The sequence below is a fragment of the Pelobates fuscus genome, chromosome 10 (genome assembly GCF_036172605.1).
Source record: "Pelobates fuscus isolate aPelFus1 chromosome 10, aPelFus1.pri, whole genome shotgun sequence".
Classification (NCBI taxonomy): Eukaryota; Metazoa; Chordata; class Amphibia; order Anura; family Pelobatidae; genus Pelobates; species Pelobates fuscus.
In genome coordinates, this window is record NC_086326.1 from 10,026,342 (window position 1) to 10,053,941 (window position 27,600).

Below are 27,600 nucleotides of genomic sequence, written 5' to 3' on the forward strand. Positions count from 1 at the left end.
CTCCCAGTAATGTGTCTGAGTGTATAACAGAGCTCCACAGCAATAATACTCCCAGTAATGTGTCTGAGTGTATAACAGAGCTCCACAGCAATAATACTCCCAGTAATGTGTCTGAGTGTATAACAGAGCTCCACAGCAATAATACTCCCAGTAATGTGTCTGAGTGTATAACAGAGCCCCACAGTAATAATACTCCCAGTAATGTGTCTGAGTGTATAACAGGGCTCCCCAGCAATAATACTCCCAGTAATGTGTCTGAGTGTGTAACAGAGCTCCACAGCAATAATACTCCCAGTAACGTGTCTGAGTGTATAACAGAGCTCCACAGCAATAATACTCCCAGTAATGTGTCTGAGTGTATAACAGAGCTCCACAGCAATAATACTCCCAGTAATGTGTCTGAGTGTCTAACAGAGCTCCACAGCAATAATACTCCCAGTAATGTGTCTGAGTGTATAACAGAGCTCCACAGCAATAATACTCCCAGTAATGTGTCTGAGTGTCTAACAGAGCTCCACAGCAATAATACTCCCAGTAATGTGTCTGAGTGTCTAACAGAGCTCCACAGCAATAATACTCCCAGTAATGTGTCTGAGTGTCTAACAGAGCTCCACAGTAATAATACTCCCAGTAATGTGTCTGAGTGTCTAACAGAGCTCCACAGCAATAATACTCCCAGTAATGTGTCTGAGTGTCTAACAGAGCTCCACAGCAATAATACTCCCAGTAATGTGTCTTTAAACTACAATAAATGTGTTTAGAAATCGGTCTGTGTAAATAAGATACATTGTTCTTCTAAATTGAATTTTAGTTGCATAAATCATTATTAGTGAACAGCCCCCCACACCACCACTCCCACCCAGAACAGCCCTTCACATCCCCATTCACACTCAGAACAGCCCACCACACCTCAAATCACACTCAAACAGCCCCCAACGACCCCACTCACACCCCTTAAATTAAAGCGTCCTCTTTGTCCTTTTGAAATATTGGGAGGTATGGGTTAACTGGATATGCAAATAAATACTAACACCTGCCTCCTCACACTTGGCTTTATTTAGGCAAAAAAACGTAAACTCTGCAAGTATCGGGTATAGCCAGAAACACGCGGAAGAGAATTCAATTTCCTAGAATGTGCAAATAGCAGTTATTCACCCCAAATCGTCCTGAATGTTAGGGGTTTTTCCCTAAATAAGCCGTACCTCCACTGAAATTCCCCTTTCTGTGCAAGGTGCAAAGCTTACGGAAATTCCTCCCAGATCAAATTTCAAAAGGTAAAACTGCAGAAATAGCTCTCTTTGTATACTACAGTCAGACACAGCCAGCTCGCTCTGTGTTTATACACTCGGCTGCAGGATTCCACAGTCTAATGTAAGTAAATGAAACGGTGCTTAGCAGAGTAAAAAGTAAAGGTGACGGGCTATTATTTACTAAACACGGTTATTACAGCCTCCGTTCTGCAACTTGGCCTTCGGTTCACTGTGAATTTGGGTTTTGTGAATTAATCGACTTTTTCAGGAATATTGATCTGCATTTATTCAGCTTGTATTTGACATATTAAATCATTGCATGTTTCCAATACACCACCTTCGCGCCGAGACTAAGAAAGTGGGAGATTTATTGTCCTATTTTGTGGTTAAACACTCTTTTCCAGTGACTGGATACACTGATTTTAAAAAGTAGGCTAAACCAGCAAAGATAGAAGACAATTCAGATGAATCTGAGCAGTTCCAAATCTAGACATTGTATTGGCTGCTGAGATACGCAGGATTACTCCTTAAATTGTGATTATTGAACATCCAAAGTTATTATTTCCACTTGCCGGTCACTCAGATTAAAAGCCCCTCGGATCAGTAAGGAGAGTGTTTATGGCAAGGAGACGCTGCATTGCAAGGTGTAACTTTCAGAGCTCGGACGCTCCGGTTAAATGATGTTTTTTGCTTTCACCGTCTGTATAATCATGTCTTTAACCCCTTAAGGACCAAACTTCTGGAATAAAAGGAAATCATGACATGTCACACATGTCATGTGTCTGAGTGAACAAACCTGAACGGCCAGCTTGCCTTCCACTTCGTACCTGTAGCTCACATGCTCCACTGAGAGCCTTGTTCTCAGCTCTTAAACAAACCGGCTGCTGGCAGTGTTCTCAGTGACGATCTTTATGATAAAAAAAAAATGTTATGTTGTTATTCTAGTCTTTATTTAATATTTTTTTTATTTATTTATATGTTGTCAATGTATTAACACCTCTAGCAGGTCCGTCTCTTGTAAAGCTAGTTAAGATTTTTCATTTAGCTTGGTTCCCCTTTTTTGCCCTGTTTAGTTTTTCTTTACGTATTTACAAAAATGGTATAATAAAGAATGTTGATAAAAACACCCAACGTGATGTACTAAGAGATCTAAGGCACATTCAGTTGTATGAATACACCGTCTACAGACTTCTGTCTAACCTTTTATATCATCACTTAAAATTATTAATCATTCTTCTAACATTACCCTAATATCGAACCTGACAAAAAAAACATTAAACATTCTCTGTGTTTTAAACTGAAGATAAACAAGTTCTGATGAATACAAAAAAAATCACAGAAGAGATCAGACATGTATTTCTCCAATATTATCAGTCAAAACTCCAATACTATCTGTGACGAAACCAATCTCGCCACATTGTATTGGAGGAGCCTGGTTGCCTGCCTGCTGCCTTTGGACTATGGCCCTGGGAGATTGGGCCCTTTACAAACAGTGTTCGGCCCTTTTATTACTAGGGGAGAAGAATTGACACTTTTTATAGGGCACTTCGGATGCAGCCGAAGTGCCGAAGTTACCGAAGTGCCGGAGGTTCCGAAGTTGTCGAAGTCGTCGAAGTGACCGGCATCGGACAAAGGACCACGTGGCGGCGGCCATTTTAACTCGAACACCGCCGACCCGTACCATCGACTTCACTTCGACACTTCGACTAAAGTCGAAGTACCGGCCATACTTCGAACGGGACTTAGCCGTTTTTATGCTAGAAAGTGACCGACCGCACAGCCCAAATCCATGGAACTGTTTTGGGCAAGAAAAGGTGCTTGCGGTCAGTCATAAAAGGACTTCCGTGTAACTTTTTATTTACTGGAGGGATTTGTATGATTTTTGAGAGTGGTTATGTTTAAAGTATGCTGAGTCCGAATATGTGATTGTTATGTGGATACGATGTATGGGTGTGAAGTTATGGAAGTTATGGAAAAGTATATTTGGAACTGTACACATAATGGGATTGTGTCACACTAAGGGGAGGGGATGTGTGGGAGGTAACATCTATGTGATTGGTTATTTTATGCCTCCCCCTGGGTGTGGCCTGTATGTGTACTCATGTAATAATAACCAGGCTGGGGGCACATCAGACGACTGCTTGACATTCAACACGGAGCCTTGTCTCGTTCTTGGGGGGATTCACTGTATGCTGTTGGAGATTGATTACTAAGGAGTGTAAGCTGATGTCTGCTTTTCCTATTCATCTGCTAGCAGCTATTCGTGAGGTTCCAGCTGGAGTGCTATCTTATTCACCTATATCCGAATTCGTGAGTTTTGGTGCTTTTACATTAGCTGTGCCTTTTTGTGAAAAGGAGATTATCGCCTAAACGGATTTTTCCCTTTTATGCTGAAACGGTCCGTAACACTATCAATTAAAACTCCAATACTATCAATTAAAACTCCAATACTATCAATCAGTACTCCAATGCTATCAATCAGTACTCCAATACTATCGATCAATAATCCAATATTATCAATAAATACTCCAAAACTGTCAATTAATACTGCAATACTTTAAATTTATACTCCAATACTGTCAATCAATTCTGCAATGCTATCAATCAGTACTCCAATATTGTCAATCAATACTCCAATACTATCATTCTCCCCCTCAGCCTTGTATTTCCGCCTTATTAGATGGTCTTACTCTCCCTGTCTGGTCTTGCAAAGCCCACAAATTCCTTTCTGACAAGATTATTATTAAGGGGGATCAAGGGGTTTAAAGACAAAGGAGCCAAACAATAGCCCAGGCCCTTTTAACTTCACTAATTTTGTTATTGCAAAGAACTTGAGAACATTCGGACACCATAGTGTAAGATATTTATTAGGTTCCCTCACGAAGGTCGGCTTCTACCAATATGTTTCTACTAAGTGTTTCTTGGTGCCAAAATGTGGAATATTGCATATATATATATTGTAACAGATGGTATCAATAAGTCACAAGGCATTCTTTGTCTGAGTACTCTGGAATGTGGATTGGGGGTCTTGTCCCATTATGACGTCATTATGGTCATATCTATATAGAATAGGGGACAAAGGACCACGAGGTCTTGCTGTTGCTGCAAGAGGTTGTTCTTCTCGTCCGGCTGTCTAACTATTTAGAGACTAACTCTCTGTTCAGGAGTCCAGTAATTACCATCTGGTCGTTGAACATCCATTATCCTGTAACATCCTTTTGTTGTTGTTTTATGTATCCGTAACTCTAAGAATAAACCTGAAGAAACCACAAGTCAGATTGCGTATTAGTATTATTGGTTAATATAGACGTATATTAACATGGCGAGCCTTTTACCCAAGAAGAAATATACATAAACGACTTATATCAATCAACCTGGAAAAATACACAGAACAAATGAAATGTATTACACAAAGCCTGTTATAGACCATCTGGGCCCAACCTCCTATTGTTGGTGTACCCGGGTCAATGCCCAGAGTGACCACAAAGATTATTACGGTCACTTGTGAGAGGTGTCAAGATTAGCCATCATGAGTGATTCTAGAACTAGTTAATGGATTTATAATTATTACTATCATTTCTTTAAAACTAAAGTGCTCCTGTATCATCCGAATAAAAAGTTGTGATTTATTTTCTGCTATATGTGATACTGCTCGGTTGTGTTTGTTGTGGACTGTAACACTGAAATGGTAAATGTTTTTTTTTGTAGGAGCCTGAAAATGACTTCCAGAAGACGTAGTTCGAGTACAGGTACGTGCTATAATTATTAAAAAATAATTTACGGTAACATTAATATTTTCTCACAATTCAAAAATACTCGATAATAGACAATAATAATCAATAATACTCCATGTCTAATTAGGGGAAAAAGTTCCAATATAGGTGTTTCTAGTCACTTGATGTTTTTATTAGGAAGTTCCAGCCCTGAAAGGGTTAAAGACTACAAATCCTCCATTGAATCCTCCAGCACCAGATAGGTTAACCACAGAAAAAGTACTGAACGGGTTAAAAAAATAGTTCCTCCTTTAGAGGTTCCCGCACGCGATGGGTTAAATACCAGAAGTCAGTGTCTGCAAATTCAAAGAATCCCGGTTGAATACACACATTGCGCCTCCAGTAATCTGTGAGACTAAAATGAGAGGGACACCGCGTGGGAGCGACAGAGGTGTGTGGAAGTGAGGAAGTGGATGGGAGATTTGGTTTGTGTCGATTACTAACCGACTGTGAGCCTGCGCGTTTTATGTATATTTCTTCAATAAAGGGATTTGTATCCATCGATGTCACGATCTGTATCCTGGGGCTGGTTACACTCCCTGAATAAGATGAGATTTGGCACTTAGAGGTGTGGGTGCCGGTTTCACGGCATTATTATATATTACGCAATTGGAGTCTCTCTGATTTTACTGGAGGTGCGATTTATGTATTGATACTACATGATTTACATGAGGGGCATTATATGGGCCCCCAAATAAAGTGATAGCACTACCTGGAGGGGTTAATGTCAGTGGTCTTATACCAGGTTATAATGTGCAACTGGGATTCTTTGCTTCTGGCATTTAACCCATCGCGTGCTGGAACCTCCAAAGGAGGATGTGTTTTTTTCTTTTAACCCTTTCAGTATTTTTTCCTGTGGTTAACCTATCTGGTGCTAGAACGTTCAAAGAAGGAGTTGAGGTGTTTAACCCTTTCAGTGCTGGAACCTCCTTATAAAAACATCATGTGACTAGAAACACCTATATTGGGACTTTTTCCCCTAATTAGACATGGGGTATTATTGATTATTAACTATTGAATATTATTGATATATGAGAAAGTATTAACATTACTGTAATAATTTGCGCTAACTTATATATTCTGTATGACATGTGTGGTGAACTTTGACAGGACAAGAAGGCAGCTGCAATCTACATATATAATAATTTATTTCCTAAAGGGTTAATATAGATAGTGTCACTTAACCCCTTAAGGACACATGATGGAAATATTCCGTCATGATTCCATTTTATTTCAAAAGTTGTGTCCTTAAGGGGTTAAAGGAAAAGGGCCTCGGGTTAGAGTAAATCATTTAACAAAGATGATTGGTCATTGTATTTTTCTTGCATACAACTATTTCCCTAACTATAGGTACATGATAATGGAGATTATGTTTTTCATAGCAAATTTAGAGGCAGGGAGTTTAACATCATGGGCTTGCCTTCCTGGTAGCATTAGCAGAATGGTAATTGGCCCCTTGGCTGGGTGACTGGATTGAAAGTTACCCAGGAACGAAACAAACTTAATGTGAATAAAGTTTCAGAAAAGGGCTACAATATATCATGTAATGATGAGCTAATTCTCTACGAGTGAGTAGACCTGTTCCCCAGCCCTCGAAGGATAACACGTTTGATATCTTCTCATTTTCCATTTTCAGATGCAGAAGTGCTAAAGAGGGGTTTGCTGACCAAGTCTCCTGGTTTACGCATGCTTCGCAATCTGGTAATGTCCCTTGCCAAACTGTCAATTCTACATTTGATATCATTTTTAAGGACAAACTTACCATATTGTGTTACTTTGTGGAGTCTGCAACTCGTAGTAAACATCGTAAAAAGTTTTAATCACAACTTCGCTTTTACGGGTCACTGACCCTGATCTCAAATCTAACTTTATTCAAGGATCCAGCTAAAATATTACTTTAACATCCAATGGCCTTATTTCTTTTTTTCCATAGTTTTTCATTACCTGCTTTCTATCAAATAAAAACCTTAGTAAGTAAAATGTAAAAAGTAAAATGTAAAAAAAAATAAAACTATTACATATCTGAAATTCCCTCATTATAACTTCACTTATAGAAGCAAGTTATTTTACGTTTACTGACCTAGTAGAAAGCGTGAAAATAAAGTGTTAATTTGAATATTTTATTTTGTTTCTGTAGTCGTCATGGAAAGCCCGGATCTTCAAACTGTGTAAAACACCGGATAATAAATACCTTCTAAACTACTACGTTTCCAATGCTTCAGATAAGGCAAAAGGATGTATTAACATGTCTGAGTATGTATCAGTTCTATACTATAAGTCGTTTATTGCATCCTCTTATATCAGCTATGTACAATCAACTCTATACTTATAAGAGTCATTATTTTAAACTTCAAAAGCATTACGGTTTTACATAGTGGGAGAATAGGTAAAGACCCGAGAAATGTTTGGAAAGTTGCTAAGAGTGTAAATGGTAGGATCAGGGAGCAGCACCTGTGATGGAATTCCCACGCTCAGAGACATGGAGGAGGGAAGGAAAAAGACATGGATATAGTGTAGTATGTTAGGATCTTAAGATAACATACTACACTATATCTGTGTCTTCTTCATTCCCTCCTCCATATCGCTCTGAGCATGGGAATTCCATCACAGGTGCTGCTCCCTGATCCTACTATTTACACCCATCGTACCACCAGAAAAGAAGAGACTCTGTTTTTTTGGGGAAGTTCCAGCAGCCACATACTATAATTACAAGTACTGATATTCCACCTACCTCTCTATTCAAGTTGTTAAGAGTGTCCGAAAGACCAACTTCACAAATCATTCTGTGGTTCCTTACAGTTAGACTGCATGAACCGGTTGATCCTTATCTGACGCACAATCTATATTCCTTCAGAATTCTTGAGTAGCGCTGCATATTTTTACATTCTTAATTTCCTAGAGCTGATTTGATATTTTATTTTTTTTTATTTATTTTTTTATAGCTATTATGGTTTGATATTATATATGAACAATCTGTAAATAGAAACCATTGCTCAGTGTTAGGGTAGATATAGCCTAGTAAAAAATAAGAGTACATTTGCTAACTCGTTTCAAAGGATTTATCTACAGAAGCCACCATTGAAGTCTATGTGGATTTTGGTAGATAAATCATTTGAAAAGTTGTTCTAACCTGCGTGATCCTTAGATAAAACATATCGTTAAATATTCAATTTAGGATCACGTTGGTTTTATAGAACCAGTGATTTCTTCTCTCGTATTATTTGCTAATTACATGTACATTCATTTCTGTTTGTTCTGCAGAGTCAAAGCTGTTGAAAAAGGATTAAAAGTTTTGGAAAAGATTAGGGTCGTTTTGGACATGTTCATCAACTTCGAGCCAGAAAATGTAATATATATAAAGTACGGAAAACGTGATTTCTATCTCATTGATGAAAACAAGTAAGTTAAACATCTTTTGTATGAACATCATTTTCTTCATCGGTCTCTTTGCTTATTTACTGGCGGTTGGTCACATAGTACAATACTAGGAGTGATTTTTATAGAGAGATTTAGAGCTTTCAGTCTAATCATGTAGCAGTAATAATAAATCTGCACAGTAATAATGTTTCTCATGGAAGATGTGTATGCTCACCTAAAAAAAAGAAAACATTGTGTGCACACTCATACTAGCAACATAACACAATGTAAAAGTAATTGTACAAAAACAAAATGTTACTTACCATTTTTATAAAATTCGGGCAAATTTATCTTTAAAATCTCTTTAATATTTGTCATGATCCCAATGTAGCTAAATAAATATTTGTGTCTGTTTTAATTAAATATTACAGTACGTACTAAATAACGTTTCATTTGCCTTCCTTCCCCCTCCAAGGAAAGAGATTGAAGAATGGTTTAATTGCATTAGTCAGGCGTGGATGGAGATCACCAGAAGCACAGTAAGATATTTTATAATGTGATACTAACACGTAAAGTAGTCAAATACTTAAAGGACCACTATAGTGCCAGGAAAACATACTCGTTTTCCTGGCACTATAGTGCCCTGAGGGTGCCCCCACCCTCAGGGTCACCCTCCCGCCGGGCTCTAGGGGGTGGAAGGGGTTAAACGTACCTCTTTCTCCAGCACCGGTGGGGGACTCTCCTCCTCCTCTCCGCCTCCTCTCCTCCTCCTCGGCTAATTGCGCATGCGCGGCACGAGCCGCGCGCATTCAGCCAGTCTCATAGGAAAGCATTCTCAATGCTTCCCTATGGACGCTGGCGTCTTCTCACTGTGAAAATCACAGTGAGAAGCGTGGAAGCGCCTCACTCGGCTGTCAATGAGACAGCCACTAGAGGCTGGATTAACCCTATTATAAACATAGCAGTTTCTATGAAACTGCTATGTTTACAGCAAAAAGGGTTAAACCTAGCTGGACCTGGCACCCAGACCACTTCATTAAGCTGAAGTGGTCTGGGTGCCTAGAGTGGTCCGTTAATAGCATAACACTGACTGATAACTAATAAGAAATAGTAAAAAGTAATGCTAACCGGTAACTATTAAAATATTGTATAGAGAAATACTGACTAGTAACTAGTTAGAAATGTTATCACATAGTACTAACTATAACATACTGTAAAGTAACATTAACTAGTAACTGGTGATATAGTGTATGAAATAATACTAAGTAGTAACTAGTTAGATAATTTATAATACAATACTAACTAGTAACCATTTATATACTGTATCAACTAATATTAGCTAGTTACTAGTAAGACATTGTATAAAGTAATACTAACAATTACATATTAAGATGCTTTCTATACACAGAATTTTAAAAAGCCTTATACATCTTTTATATAATTCTATATATTACACAGTGCTGTATTATATATAGAATATTAGACGTAATGTGTAATACAAAATAACATGATATATAGTGAGTGAGTCAAATATCAGCAACCCCTGTTAATAATGCAATCGATATAGCAGATGGCTATGATAACAGGCATCCTAGCTCAGATCTGACATTTAATTCATCCAGTAAAATATATTTATATATTAAATAATATCGCACTAAATGCAGTCAGGTAATCTGAATGGAACGTGCACAGAGAACGGTTAAGGAACCTGAAGCTTTCAGACCAATGTTGCGTTCTTATTGTCTATGCGAATTGTAGTTTTTGATTGGTGTCTGTGTAAAAAACAAGCTATGATTAGTGCGTATGTAATATTAATAATTTTTCCTTCCAGGATGGAGATGGACCTGCAATTATGCACTCAATACCTTATGGCGTGCCTGAAACGGTAAGGATCCCTTTAGCAGTCTTTATTCTAGTCCGAGAACATAGAGAAAATGTTCCTCTGGGGTTCAATGTTTAGATCATGAGAACATAGAGAGGATGTTCCCCTGGCATTCAGTGTTTAGATCATGAGAGCATAGGGAGGATGTTCCCCTGGGATTCAAAGTTGAGTACATGACAACATAGAGAGGATGTTCCTCTGAGGTTCAATGTCTAGAACATGAGTGCATAGAGAGGATGTTTCCCTGGGATTCAGTGTTTAGATCATGAGAGCATAGGGAGGATGTTCCTCTGGGGTTCAATGTTTAGTACAAGAGTGCATAGAGAGGATGTTCCCCTGGGGTTCAATGTTTAGAACATGAGAACATAGAGAGGATGTTCCCCTGGGGTTCAATGTTTAGAACATGAGAACATAGAGAGGATGTTCCCCTGGGGTTCAATTTTTAGAACATGAGAACATAGAGACAATGTTCCACTGGGGTTTAATGTTTATCCATTGTAAAGCACTAAGTAATATGATGGCGCTATATAAATAATAACATCATAATAATAATAGAACATGAGAACATAGAGAAAATGTTCTCACGGGGTTCGATGCCTGGAACACAACATGATCTGTGGGATGTACTGTTGGGGTTCAGTGTTTGGATCATGAATTGGAGCTGAATTAAGTGATGACTTACAAACTATTGGGCGAGTGCAGAGAAACATTCCTTCGAATTTAGCCCAGTACCCAGTTTGAAAAATAAATATTGACGGTTTTGTATATGAAATCTTAGAGTTCTGTTATGTTAGTAATTCTGTTGGTACCAATCTCTCTCTCAGTAAAAGATGTGACCCTGTGCATCACTTCTTCAACGTCACAAAAAAAAGTTTAACATTTCTTTCATATCTGATACCTTTATTTTTCTCTCACAGGGTCCAAGGCCAATGTCTTACCCTAATAACTATCCTCAGTCGGGACATGTCATGACTAAAGTAAGATTTTTTTTAAACTGTTTATTTTATAGTGTAGTGAGAGGCATTTGTGCTTAAAGGTAGAAAATGCACAATGCAAAATGCTAAACATGTCACTCACAAGAGAGTCATGACACTTTGTAACTGTGACGTTTGCTGTGTTTTGTCCAGACACTTGACAGACAAAGGTTTCACACAGATCCAGGGATGACCTACTCTCCCAGCATGAATGCGTGTGGGCAAGAATGCACTGGGACAACCACACTGCCATCGGTGAGTCCTGTATTTTACCTACGTAACCTAGTGCATGCACTTAACATTTAACAAAGGGAAGGCCGGCTCTGGTACTCCAGGTGTTGCAAACTGTGGGTTCTATGACACTCAACAACCCACAAGACATTGGGAGCTTGACCCTGAGCCCCATTTTTAGGGACATTGTAGAATATGGCATCAACTATGGTCAACAGAGGTGGAGATCTAGCAGCTTGCTCTTAGAAGCACCACATAGTATCTTGAAGTCATGAACTGGAACTAAAACTAGACCTTTAATTTCCAATTACAGTTGTCTGGTGAGAATCTTAGCTTTAAATTCCATTGGAAGAGTTACAGTCTTTGTTCCTGGGGAGAGGGCAGCTTGTACTAAATAGACAGCAGCATTTCCCCTTGACCTTACTCTGTGTGTGTTTTTACAGGTCTACAACGCAGACAAATGGATGACGCTCACAAAAGAACAATCTCTGAAAACACCCACCTTGCCAGTAAGTGGCCTTCTTTGTATCAATCACTGTCCATCGTATCAGTGTTTTTATTAAAACAATGTAAGTGAACGTACAGTGCAGTGCCCAGGTAAATCCCCTGATATTAGCAATATTCTATTGTATGTTTATAGTTATATTGGTCATGTAAGAGTCTGGATATTGGCTAATGGCATACACAGGCCTTGATTTAGATTAGCTTACAGGGATGGGAATTCCTATCACCGGGCAGGAAGGTGCCCTTTAGGTCTCCCCCTTTAGCCATTGGCAAGCAGCAATTCTGACACAGGGCTGGGCCGGGAAGTGGTTTAAGCCTCCCTAAGTAATTAATGAGCACTCTGGTGGAAGAAGGGAGTAGCACCTTAGGAGATTCTCAAATGGTGGGAAATATGCAGCAATAGAGAGATAGTGTGAAATATAGTGCAATCATTTCAGTGGAAGTGGATTAGAAGAATCAAGAAATACGCTTACAGTGTATAGCGCTAGAAATAGCTCCACCTTATCCTCTTGGATGTATAGCCTGGGGATATCCTTTGTAATCTTGTAGTCCAGTCTGTAAGTTAATTTCTTTATTTTTCTGATCCACTTCCAACGAAATTGCCACACTATATTTGGCACTTTATTTTTAAAAATGTCCACACCCCTGAGCTTTAGAAATGATTTAATATTTTGAAAAAGATTTCTAAATTTTGATATATTGATATATTTCTATACATGGTAATTTTTTTACAGAAATATTTTGAGAAAATATCATCTTAAAGGTTTATCCAAAAATATTGAATCAAGGCCATAATCCAGATAATTTGGGGCCAGTGTAATTATCAGATAATGTTATTGGACAGAGATGCAGATAATTCATAAAAGCTGGTTTTTGAATGTTTTACGCCAATGGTCGCTTGCTGGCACCTGCTGTTTACCTGATGTCCAGGAAGTAATGAAACAAACATACATTATCCTCTCAGAGAATTGAGGTCCTGTGATATCATTCTCTATGTACATCCCATAATTAACACACGCCTTTCAAACCACGTAGAAACACAAAACAGTAAATTGTGCATTTGCATAAACCTGTGAAGAGTTTTATAATGTTTGGTCTTGCCCCAATTTATTTCTTAATTCACTTTCTGTCAGTAAAACTTCCACTTCTGACCAGAACCAGCACCATGCTAGTGAGACGCAAAGAGCCAAAACTGTCCGCTTCATGAGAACACAATGCCTGTCTGCGCTCATTTGCATATCAAGCTGGGAACTCTGGGATAATTGTGAAAACTTTCCCCAAGGTCTTGTTTGAGATGTAGATAATGCACAACAGTAAATTTAAATGAAGATAAATACACAGATTATGTATTTCCTGATGTTACATTAGACATTGTTGTCAATATCAGTGTTATCTTTGCAGCCACGTTTACCGCCTTCTGGTAAAATATCACCTTGGGAAACGTATCTACAGTCAGGACTCGATAGTGACATTGGAAGTGACAGCGAGAGTAAATCCGATTATCCACAGCAGCAATCAACGCTTCAGGTAAAATATCTTTACCTTCTCACTATTCGTGGTTTTATTTGTGGTATAATTGGTATTCACTCCAAGTGTCAATGCTTACCTCATTTTATATTTATTGTTGTTTTTCTTGACTCCATCCTGACTCCCCCTTCTCTCTCATTGCCCCATCCTAACTCCCCCTTCTCTCTCACTGTCCATCATCCTGACTCCCCCTTCTCTCTAACTGTCCCCATCCTAACTCCCCCTTCTCTCTCACTGTCCATCATCCTGACTCCCCCTTCTCTCCAACTGTCCCCCATCCTAACTCCCCCTTCTCTCTCACTGCCCATCATCCTGACTCCACCTTCTCTCTCACTGTCCATCATCCTAACTCCCCCTTCTCTCTCACTGTCCATGATCCTGACTCCCCCTTCTCTCTCACTGTCCCCATCCTAACTCACCTTCTCTCTCACTGTCCATCATCCTAACTCCCCCTTCTCTCTCACTGTCCATGATCCTGACTCCCCCTTCTCTCTCAGTGTCCATCATCCTGACTCCCCCTTCTCTCTCACTGTCCCTCATCCTAACTCCCCCTTCTCTCTCACTGTCCCCCATCCTGACTCCCCCTTCTCTCTCATTGCCCCATCCTAACTCCCCCTTCTCTCTCACTGTCCATCATCCTGACTCCACCTTCTCTCTCACTGTCCTCCTCCCTGACTCCCCCTTCTCTCCAACTGTCCCCATCCTAACTCCCCATTTGCTCTCACTGTCCACATCCTAACTCCCAATTCTCTCTCACAGACCCCTTTGCTCTAACTGCCCCCATCCTAACTCCCCCTTCTCTCTCACTGTTCCCCATCCTAACTCCCCCTTCTCTCCAACTGTCCCCCATCCTAACTCCCCATTTGCTCTCACTGTCCCCATCCTAACTCCCAATTCTCTCTCACAGTCCCCCTTTGCTCTAACTGCCCCCCATCCTAACTCCCCCTTCTCTCTCTCTGTCCCCAATGCTGACTCCCACTTCTCTCTCACTTTCCCCCACCCTAGATCCCCATGCTCTCTCACAGGCTTCCATCCTGACTCCCCCCCCCCCTTATTTCACTGACCCCCATCCTGACTCCCCCTTCTCTCTCACTGCCCCCCATCCTGACTCCCCCCCCTTATTTCACTGACCTCCATCCTGACTCCCCCTTCTCTCTCACTGCCCCATCCTGATTACTCCTACTCTCTCACTGTCCCCCACCCCTCGTGATTCCTGCATTCTATTTCTGAATCTCAGATTGACCTTAAAGTAAAAAGTCAAACAATCTTATGAAACCAAATTAGAAATATAATAGATTATACAATTTTATAAGAGGTAATAACCCAGATCATTACTTTGTTGTTTTCCCCACAGCCCGGTTACGTTTCAGATGACTCTGCCAACATACATGAAAGCAGCAATCAGTCCAGTGACTGTGACTCAGATGACGAAAATATCTACGAAAAGATGAACTCTTTGTAAGAATTAAACATTTATTAACAATATGTGTGAGGGAAAACAAGACAACGGAACAACAGAAGAATGTTTACAAAGATGTGCTTTTTTATTACTTTTTGTTTCTCCTTTTTTTGTTACAAAATTTGTAAAAAGGGTAGAAATGAAGTGACCCATTAGGATATGTTATTCTGATTTTCTATGGGATATGCTACCATACGGTGTGGCTGGAGTGTTGCTCGGGGGCGGGGCTAGCTCAGAACATTCCAAGCGACATAATGACCAGCTAATAACCATTTATCTAACTTAAAGCTTCATTTTAAACCAAAACACAATAGTTAGAGGAGAATTTAAGAAGTCGTGTTACTGTGCGTTTTATCGCTGACACATCAGATAGTCTGAGTTCCTAGAAAACTGGGATACAAGAATAGAAAAGGGGGGGGGGGGGAGGAGAGAGAAAAGTATCTAAGGAAGAAACATTTTGACTCTTCATCCGGAATGACGGAAAAGGTAAAATGTTTCATTTTAATGTTTCAGCTGTGAAACTCAGGATGAAAGTGAATCAGAAATGCAAGAAATGAAAAATACACCTGCAAATTGTGAAAAACGAACCCTTTGCAAATTGGAAAGGATGGACCTTTTAAAAATGCATTTGTGAGTATATTTAATCGAGATATTTTACATCTGAAAATAAGAACAGCTTGTCTGTTAGAATGTTACCAACCTGGATATTATTATTTTATACAATAAAACAACTGATCCTCTTTCTTAGTATTTTATTCATCAGTTTTTATTGAGACAGTATGTTTCAATAAGAATTATTGATACATATTAAGGTTACAAATATAATAGAGGTGTAAAGTCAAAAGACAAAACACTATTTCTTTAACTTAAACGGTTACTAGTGAGGTCAAATATCCAAGTGTTGTCAGTTACTGAATTGGTGACCTTTGCACCAAATTTCAAATTAGGTTTCATTTTTTATTTTTATTTTTACCCTTGTGTTTTTTATATCCCCTTTTTATATCCCTTGTATCACCAATGCAATTAATAAATGTTTACCAGGTTTGGAGACTGTTTTGCTTTGTTGTCCTTTTGTGACATTACGTCTAAAAGAATAGGATAGTATGGTTTTCAATGGTGGTATGGTTGGGGCCTCCACGTCAGTCCTATTACGTAAAACTGATTTCCCAAGTACAGTCAGGACCATATGGATACGTTTGCAGTGGGTTTTGTCTCAATGAGGCATAATAACCAGTAATCCAAAAAATCGGGGATTGGCTTTGTATATTTGGATACCATGCACAAATGAGTGTCAACTTTGTACAAATAGAAATAAATGATTTGCCTTGTTTAGTTAGTGTGGCAGAATAGTCTAGGGATATCAAAATGTATGAATCCCTGTACATCAAAGCAGCTGTAAGCTGACCGAATGTCCTCCTTGTTCTGGAAATTGAATCATCACTGGACGAGGTTTGCCATGATTAGTATTTAGAGTTCTGGATCTGTTTTTTTGTGCTTATTCTATGTGCAGCACTCATATAATGTCCATGATGTGCTCGGCCCTGATATGCAAGTGGCACATCAGGCAGTCACTTGATCTTGAAATAGATTCAAGGCCGGGATTTGGGCCCGTCTCATGGTGGAACATGACTGGTGGAGCCTAGTAGCATGGCTGACTCTGGGGAAGGTCTGGCAAAGTAGCCTGTAGATCCTGTAGAGTCGACGAGTGTGAGGCTAGTGCAATGTTTGGTGTTGGTGGCAGGCAAAGCCCAGTAGGCCCTCAAGGTGTGCGGATTTACATGAGGCTCCATGCCAATGCAGCCGCCTCGTTTGTCTCTTCCAGTGGACGCTCACTCTGGTATTCTAGTTTTTGGGTCATTGGAGACAGAAAGACTCACTGTGGTGCCCTCAGATGGCTTGGGACTATATCTCCCATGAGTCGTGCCATTCCTGGCTTATGGGAAGGAGAAAAAAATGATAAAGCTGTTTTCGGTTGTAAAGTTATAGTTTATCATAAAATATGAATAACTAGATATTTTCCTCTAATTTTGTAGACATAAATCATGTATTTTTTTATACGCAGTTACTTGGTTACTTTGTAATTTAGGTTGAAGAAAGTAGCAAGTAGGTCATCAAGTTTACACTTTCGAACCCATTCCTTAGTGCTGTAGATCCAAATGAAGGCAAAACAAACAAAATCTATTGAAGTGATTTCCAATTTGCCCCAAAACAGCAAAATAAACAATATTTTCATGACTCCATAATGATACATTTACTAATGTCATATTTCCTTTCAGTGAGCGAAAAGATATAGAAACGATAAATCTCAGCGTGCCAACCGAACACATGCGGAAATATTTAGCGGTGGAAACCATCGGAAAATGTATAAGGTAGGTACTGCATGTTGCCCCGATTCCGATATAAAATATTGCTGCGTGAGTTTTTGTGAAATCTTAAATGTAAATTCATGGTGGGTTTTGGAACTAATTGTTAAATCAATGTAAGCTGTAAAAGGTCTAGTGTAAAATTGAAAGTGCAAAGGATGATAAAATGTTTAGCAGCCACTTGAAATATTTATTACATGAAGTACTAATTTCTACAATATTACTACTTTCTATAATGTGACAAATTCCACACGTGGCAGCCAAGAATAAATTGTGACATAAAAAACATACCAGATAATTGGTGTGCAAGAGTGTACAATTAATTATTAGAACTAATTCTGTTTTAAAATCCATGATGCTTTCTATAATACTATCAGTCTGTTTTATATCAACGGTAATTCCATGAATATTTCTATAAACACCTTAAAATATAAAATAAAAAATATAGTGCAGATGTTACAACAAGGGCATATAAAATTATAGGTCGGGGGGGCACTACTGAAAGTAACAAAAGAAAGACAACAATAAAGATAGATACGATTCCTTCAATAATAGAAACCTTAATCGACATAGAACATGTATTGCACGAAGATAGTGGCCACTAAATCAAAACATTGTAAAACGCTATCCGTGCAATCATTATATTAACAAATCAGAGCAACAAACCAAAATAAAAGTAGCAAGCACTACAGATAATATTCACCGCAGGAAAATCAGCAGCTACAGGTTGATGGAGGATCGGTGCAAGGATGTTTGGCTACACAGGCTAAAATAGATTTTCTCTCCACAGCCCCATTTGTGGATCTCTTCCCCCAGTACCTTGTCTCTTTCTCCCCCATACCCTCTATGTTGCTTTTAGTATCCCCCACCCCTTATATGTTTCATTGCCCCCAGTCCATCTCATGTGTGTCACTGACCCCAGCACGTCTTTATGTGTCTCATTGACCCCAGCCCCCTCCCATGTGCCCCCTTACACGAGTCACATTCCCTCAGCTGCCACCAAACATCCTCCTCCTGTGTGGCATGTCTACCAGAGCAGTTTGGTCCTAACAGTGAGCGCTTCCAACAAGAGGGTCATGCCAATCCTGCTCCCCCTGGGTCGGTGTGCCCTAAGGCCAGCTCCTATGCTGCTTTATGGTAGCGTCGGCCCTGGGTGGATGAGAGCTAGGACGCAAACCTATCTGGACAATTATGCGCCAGTGTGGGAAAATCAACAATGTCCTTGGCCTGGCCGACGTTAGTAAGAAACTGAGCACCTTATGAGTTCCCTCCTGTTTAAACAAATCCGTTAAAATCCAGCAATAAGCTGTGAAGAGTGGACCACCTCCTTAAAGCTGAATAATGTATAAGCCACCGGTCTTTGCGCTTCTTCTGAGTGACAGACTAACTGAATCACAAGATACGTGTCTAGTTATAGAAGCCTGAATGTATTTAAATGCATTGTGGGACATATCTAATAAACAACATTATTAAACATGGTCACTACATCTAATGTGAAAGAATATATTTACTATTCAATGTTTGTTAATCGTTCATAAATGAATTAAGACTAATATATTATGATAATCGAAAAATACGTTATTTTTTTCTTTATTTGGTCTGTTCATTAAATTGTTATGACTACATTGTAAATTAGCCATTTTCCTTTAGTGTTTCCCAGTGGACGGGCCCCAAAGAAATTGGGTGTCTGTTTCATCACGGGGATGACATAGACACAATGAACGATATCAGATTGGAGACTTTTGAATTGTTCTCCCAAATGCTGAACAACTGTACAGGGAAAGAGGTAAGTGCTAAATAAGGAACGGCAAAGTTTGTATCTGTTTACATTATATATATTACACAGTCACACAAGGCCAATAGAAGGACGTTCAGAAGCTGCTGTGTGTTAGCACAGGTCACTGGGTATGTTAATGTGACGCTATTATCTTATAATCACTGTATTTCGATTTATATTAATGAGCTTTGAAATATAGTAGGTCGCCGGGAATCCAAACTTAACATTTAACTTTTATGATTATTTTAGAGTTGTGGACGGTGAGTTAGGGTGATCTACATTTTTTTAAATTGTTACAATTTGCAGGATGGCACCATTTTGGCCAAGTGTCTGACCGAGTTCCCAAACCGAATCAGTAGAGCCAAAAAGGGAACAAAAAAAGGCCAAACAGTGTACTTGCAAAATATATCATTAATATGAAAATAGAGATATTCTGTATATATTTTATAGTACATTAATAGTAACATTGTCACGTGATTAGCTTCACAGATAAAGTTAGAAAGTAACCAAAAGAGGGAAAAAGAGGAGGAGCAGTAAAAGTAAAATCTATATTTATATTTTATATAAAATATAGAATATAGAAATCTAGCTTTTGTTTTTTTGCTTCTCCTTATTTTAATTTATTGGTTACTTTTTAACTTGGTCTGTGAATAAAGTCAATATTTAGTGATTGCCCCCATCAATCAGCTCATTTTTTGGCAACCTGGCCAGAATCAGAACTCTGAACCAAACATTCGGCACTGTGAGGTTCTGTTAATCCATGATGCGCACTGTGAGGTTCTGTTAATCCATGATTCGCACTGTGAGGTTCTGTTAATCCATGATTCCGGTACATTTCAGCTTAGATTTCAAGAATTTGACCGATCACCCAAACGCCAGAAATTTGGCCAAACTGCAGTCCGACACAACCAGATCTCCAAGTCTAATTATTTTTTTTTTAGAAACATAGAAACATAGAAACATAGAATGTGACGGCAGATAAGAACCATTCGGCCCATCTAGTCTGCCCAGTTTTCTAAATACTTTCATTAGTCCCTGGGCTTATCTTATAGTTAGGATAGCCTTATGCCTATATAGAATCAAACAATTTTTACTTACCCTAATACAACAGCATTCACACAACTTTCATACTGTACATTATTGACACAAATGTTATGTGAAACTTCATCCAAGATTCTGGGTGTCGATTTGTCCCAAAGCAATCATACTAGACTAACATTTCAAAGTTAATTGCCGCCCCACCATGGCTTGCTGTTAACAACAGACCCCTAATGTTAAATATTATGAAAACTAAAAAAATTGTATGGATATATTTTGAATAATTAAAAAATATCTATGAAATATTCAATGAATTGTTCAATAGTCAAATGATTTTATTTAATGTTGTTGGATAAACTTTTCAAATATTTAATAATTTTGGATGCATTTTTTAAATGCTTTCGTTCAAAATATATATCTATCTCATTTATAAAAATGATACCATATATCAATAAATATATCCAGATACTAAAATATTTTTCAGAATATCAAATAATTTTTAAAGTTTATCCAAAAATATTAAATCAAGTTAAGAGAACTCTAACGCCAAAAATATTTGAAGGTGAAAAGACATCTCTAACTTTCAGCTTAATGAAAGTTTTTATCTGTTGGCACGAAATGAATCTCCAAGTGTAATAATTTTTCAGAATTAAAAGTATTTATTAACCCCAATACTTTAATACAACATTATATCATACGCACAACCTTCATACTTTGTATTATTGACACACTGTCACGGCTAGTGATGAGGTCCAGCACGCAGAAACTATGTAAACATATACATAAGTAAGAAAAGGAAAATAACAGGAAAGAGCATAAACCGGACCTTAGAATGGCCGGACTAATACGCTAGAGACAGAGAATGGTCAAAGGGAAAGCCGAGGTCAAGGAAGCCAGAAAATACTCAATACCGTTTAAACAAGCCAAGTCAGGGAAACCAGAGATCAGAATAACCAGGGAAACGCCAAGGATCAGGATACCAGGAAATCAGAAACACGAAAATAGCACTCTCAGGAAACCAGGAAACGGAAACCACGACAGGGCAAAGTACTGGGGAAAGCTAGGGGTTTAAATACCCCTCTCTAGGCTATGATTGGTCAGAGGGCGACCTCTGACCCCAAAACGTGCGTGTGCGTTGACGTCGTGACGTCACGCACACGTTAGTATAATTCTCGGGGGCGGAGCTACACTTAGGCGCGACCACGTGGTCGGCGCCATGTTTGATTCGGGCGTGATGCCCGGAAGAACGGAAGGAGCGGTTCCCGGCTCGCCGACGAGCAGGTAAGCTCGTGTTGTCGGCGCGGCTGTGCCGGTCGGGCACGGCCGTGAGGCTCGGCGGGCCGGTGACCGCAACAGTACCCCCCACTCGAAGACCGCGCACCGGGCGGGAAGGACACGGCTTAAGAGGAAAGCGGTTGTGAAATGACCGGATAAGACGGGGCGCATGGACCCGGTCAGCAGGAACCCAACAACGTTCCTCGGGACCATAACCCTTCCAGTCAACGAGATAGGACAAGACACCTCTGGATAATTTGGAGTCCATGATAGAACGGACTTCATATTCTTCTTGATCACCCACTACCAAGGGCGGAGGAGGAGTGGATAACCTGGTGTAGCGATTGCAAGTAAGGGGCTTGAGCAGAGACACATGGAAAGTATTCGCAATTCTCATATGAGCCGGAAGTGCCAAAGAATAGGTCACTGGATTAATACGTTGGGTAACTCGAAAGGGACCTATGTATCGAGGGGCAAATTTCATGGACGGGACCTTAAGCTTGATATGTTTTGTGGAGAGCCACACCCTGTCACCGGGAAGATAGACAGGATTAGCGCCCCGTTTTTTGTCAGCTTGGACCTTTGCTCGTAATGAGGCTTTTTGCAGAGCTGAATGGACGGAATCCCAGGTATCATGAATTGATTCTAAACGGGTGTTCAAAGCAGGAATTTCTGTGTCTGAGAATTCAGAAGGAAAAATACCGGGGTGATAACCCTGATTTACAAAGAATGGACTATGATTAGAAGATTCATGAGTGGCGTTGTTCCTGGCGAACTCAGCCATGGGTAAGAGCTCATACCAGTTAGACTGATTGGCATTTATAAAGCAACGTAAATAGGCTTCTAAAGACTGATTCGCCCTCTCTGCTGCTCCATTTGTTTGATGGTGATATGCTGACGAAAAGGAGAGTTCGATGCCCAATTGTTTACAAAAGGAACGCCAAAACCTAGAAACAAACTGGGTACCTCTGTCAGATACTATGCTTTTGGGTACACCGTGCAACCGAAAGATCTCTCTCAAGAATATTTGAACTAGATCTTGAGCAGATGGTAATTTTTTAAGTGGGACAAAATGTGCCATCTTTGTGAATCTATCAATAACCATAAGGACTGTATTAAACCCGTTTGAACTGGGTAGATCCACAATGAAATCCATGGCCAAGTGGGTCCATGGAGCATTAGGTATGGGCAGTGGTTGTAACAGTCCAGGAGGCGATCTAGGAGGAACTTTAGAAACGGCACATATTTGACATGCTCCAACATAATCTTTGATATCGTTTCTAAGAGCAGGCCACCAAAACCTCCGGGAGATGGCAGAGAGAGTTTTATGGACTCCAGGATGGCCCGCTGTGAGGTTGTCATGGAACATATCTAGTACCTTTTTTCGGAACTGAGGTGACACATACAGTTTGTCCGGAGGTTTTCCCACAGGTGCCTGAGTTTGGTCTTCTATTATGGCACAGAAGAGTGGAGAAGACACTTCGGAAACTGTAGTGGCAATAAGGCATTCAGGAGGTATAATAGGATATATCTCCTGTTCCGGAACTTCCTCTGTCTCAAACTGCCTAGAAAGTGCATCTGCCTTGGTGTTTTTAGTACCAGGCCTATACGTAATTATGAAATTGAATCGGGAGAGGAACAATGACCATCTAGCCTGACGAGAGGACAGTCTCTTAGCGTCCCCAATATAAGCCAAATTCTTATGATCAGTAAAGATCAGAAGTGGCTCTTTGGAACCTTCCAAGAGATGTCTCCATTCTTTAAGGGCAAGTACAATGGCCAAAAGTTCCCTATTCCCTATGTCATAATTCTTCTCTGCAGGTGTGAGTTTCGTGTGTGATGAAAGGCTGGGTAAGAGGCCTTCCATCAATGGCCTCGACTGCTATAGGTTTCTCTTTTTGTCTTAAGGGCAGGAGATGTTTAGCAGAGAACTCTTTGTCTAGGAAATTCTCCGCTGCCCCAGAGTCAATCATAGCCTCACACTGGATAGTAGTCTTCTTAAAAGACAAGGTAACTTTGACAAGGAAACGGTTCTTAGTCAATTTAGGGGACATATACATCACACCTAAGGTCGGTCCCCGTACGTGCCTTAGGTGTGCAAGTTTTCCGGCCGAACCAGGCATGACGATCTTAGATGTCCCTTCTTGCCACAATGCATACATAACCCCTCGTTACGTCTGTGTTGTCTCTCTGCCTCAGTGAGTTTAGCGCTACCCAATTGCATGGGTTCAGGTTCTGGAAGAGGCGCTTGGCTACTCACCACTGGGTTAGAGAAACGAGGAGCTATGGACAAATTAGAACGTCTGTTACGTTGTTTGTTTTTCTCTCTCTCTCTGAGCCGGTTATCAATGTCTATCATGTAGGCAATAAACTCATTAAGATTAACCGGAAGGTCTCTAGCTGCGGTCTCATCTTGTATACTCTCAGCTAGACCTTCAGAGAAAGCAGCCACCAGACCACTATTGGTCCAATCAACCTCAGACGCCAATATCCTGAACTCTATGGCATAATCGGCTACAGAACGACTGCCTTGCTTTATTCTCATAAGGGCTTTGGCAGCGTTCTTCTCCCTGCCTTTAGGTTCAAACGTAGCCTTAAAAGCTGTGAGAAAGGCACTGTAATCACGGGCTACTGCGTCACCACTTTCCCATAAGGGGTTAGCCCAGGTTAAGGCTTTTCCAGTTAATTGGTTCATCAGATAGCCTATTTTTGATCTATCTGTTGAGAATGAACCTGGGGAGGCCTCAAAGTGGTATTCAATTTGGTTTAAAAAACCTCTGAATTCTTTAGAATCACCTCCATAACGAGGGGGAGGTGACAGGGTTATGGACGGTGGTTTATGTGGTACGGGAACCACTACAGGTGGCGGAACCACAGGTGGTACAGGAGGGACCTCTAAATAGGCAGTCCTCTGGAGCAAGGTCTGAAATGCCTGGGCAAATTGGTCTAACCTGTGGTCCATATCCTCCACCCTATTTTCACAGGCGATCATATGTTTGCATAGTTCTGCAGGATCCATGGCCCTGTCGTAATGTCACGGCTAGTGATGAGGTCCAGCACGCAGAAACTATGTAAACATATACATAAGTAAGAAAAGGAAAATAACAGGAAAGAGCGTAAACCGGACCTTAGAATGGCCGGACTAATACGCTAGAGACAGAGAATGGTCAAAGGGAAAGCCGAGGTCAAGGAAGCCAGAAAATACTCAATACCGTTTAAACAAGCCAAGTCAGGGAAACCAGAGATCAGAATAACCAGGGAAACGCCAAGGATCAGGATACCAGGAAATCAGAAACACGAAAATAGCACTCTCATGGAACCAGGAAACTGAAACCACGACAGGGCAAAGTACTGGGAAAAGCTAGGGGTTTAAATACCCCTCTCTAGGCTATGATTGGTCAGAGGGCGACCTCTGACCCCAAAACGTGTGTGTGCGTTGACGTCGTGACGTCACGCACACGTTAGTATAATTCTCGGGGGCGGAGCTACTCTTAGGCGCGACCACGTGGTCGGCGCCATGTTTGATTCGGGCGTGATGCCCGGAAGAACGGAAGGAGCGGTTCCCGGCTCGCCGACGAGCAGGTAAGCTCGTGTTGTCGGCGCGGCCGTGCCGGTCGGGCACGGCCGTGAGGCTCGGCGGCCCGGTGACCGCAACACACACGTTTTGTGCGAAACGAGTTAGGTTGGAGATTCACAATTATACTAGACTAATTTCAATGTCAATCACCATGTCTTGCTGTTACGAACAGAACTCTAAGGTTACATTTTATGACAAGTAAAAGATTTTACATGGAATATTCATGAATTGTTCAATAAGTTTCATATCGAACAACACCAAAAATATTTGAAGGTAATAAGACATCTCGAACATTCAATTTTTTATCCATTTAACTTTTGAGTTTGAAAAGTAAAGTTTGTTTTTTAAAGTTTGTGCTTTCTCTTCTTGATAGGTGAAGCTGGCAGTCATTCGTGGTAAAGAAGCCAGGGTCTTTCACGCAGAAGGATGTGACTGCAACAATTGAGATCCATGTCCAAGGTATTGATTTAGAAGAAGTGGGACGTTTTCATTCAGGTTGGTTCTTTATTTGACGAATTCCAGCAAGTCAATGTTTTTAGTCCCTATAGGGAACTTTCATCAGGACATCGTCAAAGAAAGAATTCGTCAAAGAAAGAACCGACCTGAATGAAAACCTTGCCGGTATTTTTGTAGATATTTCGATATATATGTTTTTTAGAAGGTTTATCCAAAAATAGTAAATTGAGGCTGTGATTAGATGATACAATAAACTAAATAAGTGCTTGAAGCTGAAAAAGTTAATTTATTATATTTCAATTTTTTATTCCTAGAGATATGAAGAATATCTTAGTGTGACTGGGTAGGAGAAGAAATTGATCTCCTTCAATGGATTTACCAGCCATGAGCACCGACATTCTGCATTATAATTCTTAGCGTGAGCGACACCATAGTCATCACAGCTGCAAACTGTAACTGTCCAAGAAGGGCGTAAAGAATATAGAATTCTATGGAATGTATAGAATGTTTATTGAAGTAATGCGATGTTTAGCTGTGTTACATTGTTACATAGCTGAAAAGAGACTTGCGTCCATCAAGCTCAGCCTTCGTCCATTTGTTTTTTGCTGTTGATCCAAAAGAAGGCAAAAAAAAACAAAACAGTTTGAAGAACTTCCAATTTTGCAACAAACTAGGAAAAACATTCCTTCTTGACCCCAGAATGGCAGTCAGATATCTCCTTGGATCAAGCAGCTATTACCCTACATTGAAGAATTATATCATTGAATATTCTGTTTTTGCAAGTGTTCTATGCTGTGCATTGTGAAATTATCTGGTTCTCTGGCCAATACCTTTGGAAATCTATTTACCAGCCATTGTGTTATGTGTGTTGACGTAACATGGGCCCCGTACAGAGTTTCTCTGTCTATACAAGTACGTACTAATGTATGAGTCATATATATATATATATATACAATAAACAATACACAAGATCCAGCGCACTCTCCTATCCACTAAACAGCAACTTCAATGTTGACAGATTTTATTGGTTTGTAAAAGTTTTTTTAAAAACACCTAATCTAGGCAAAAAAATGGGGATTTAGTTACATTATATGATCATACATTGCATAAGCCTGCCACAACGTCAATGTACCCCATCTTTGGCAGGTCCTACTCTCACAGTCTAATGTCTGCTCTTATGAGATTAACCACTTACTTGGGAAAAAAATCCATCTGAGGCTCTCTGCAGTACAAGGCTAAATAGGGACCTGAGATGAGGCACCTGTAACAGGGAGGGGTGCAAAACCAAGGAGTTGGCTAGACTCCCAAATATATATAGGAAACATGGGGGGATGGTTGCACTCACCTAAACATGCTTAAATGGGGTGCTGCTGGGGGCCATATTATACAATAAACAATACACAAGATCCAGCGCACTCTCCTATCCACTAAACAGCAACTTCAATGTTGACAGATTTTATTAGTTTGTAAAAGTTTTTTTAAAAACACCTAATCTAGGCAAAAAAATGGGGATTTAGTTACATTATATGATCATACATTGCATAAGCCTGCCACAACGTCAATGTACCCCATCTTTGGCAGGTCCTACTCTCACAGTCTAATGTCTGCTCTTATGAGATTAACCACTTACTTGGGAAAAAAATCCATCTGAGGCTCTCTGCAGTACAAGGCTAAATAGGGACCTGAGATGAGGCACCTGTAACAGGGAGGGGTGCAAAACCAAGGAGTTGGCTAGACTCCCAAATATATATAGGAAACATGGGGGGATGGTTGCACTCACCTAAACATGCTTAAATGGGGTGCTGCTGGGGGCCATATTATACAATAAACAATACACAAGATCCAGCGCACTCTCCTATCCACTAAACAGCAACTTCAATGTTGACAGATTTTATTAGTTTGTAAAAGTTTTTTTAAAAACACCTAATCTAGGCAAAAAAATGGGGATTTAGTTACATTATATGATCATACATTGCATAAGCCTGCCACAACGTCAATGTACCCCATCTTTGGCAGGTCCTACTCTCACAGTCTAATGTCTGCTCTTATGAGATTAACCACTTACTTGGGAAAAAAAATCCATCTGAGGCTCTCTGCAGTACAAGGCTAAATAGGGACCTGAGATGAGGCACCTGTAACAGGGAGGGGTGCAAAACC

The 27,600-nt window shown here is 40.0% G+C and overlaps 2 protein-coding genes across 2 annotated transcripts in view; both read left to right on the plus strand.

Annotated features, from left to right (window-relative positions):
- Nucleotides 1-26,046, plus strand: part of PLEKHS1 (pleckstrin homology domain containing S1) — a 58,453-nt gene extending 32,407 nt beyond the window's left edge. The window contains exon 17 of the mRNA XM_063433997.1: nucleotides 25,758-26,046. The gene's annotated coding sequence lies outside the window, so the exon portion shown is untranslated. The remainder of the gene's footprint in view (nucleotides 1-25,757) is intronic.
- Nucleotides 4,969-25,432, plus strand: LOC134575543 (pleckstrin homology domain-containing family S member 1-like). The gene is made up of 15 exons (XM_063434841.1): nucleotides 4,969-4,999; nucleotides 6,660-6,724; nucleotides 7,161-7,276; nucleotides 8,285-8,422; nucleotides 8,856-8,919; nucleotides 10,212-10,265; nucleotides 11,180-11,239; nucleotides 11,390-11,491; nucleotides 11,911-11,976; nucleotides 13,373-13,498; nucleotides 14,853-14,956; nucleotides 15,471-15,587; nucleotides 17,234-17,326; nucleotides 18,971-19,106; nucleotides 25,361-25,432. The coding sequence occupies exons 1-15, from the start codon at nucleotides 4,969-4,971 to the stop codon at nucleotides 25,430-25,432; spliced, it is 1,344 nt and encodes a 447-aa protein (XP_063290911.1).
- Nucleotides 26,047-27,600: the final 1,554 nt, after the last annotated feature.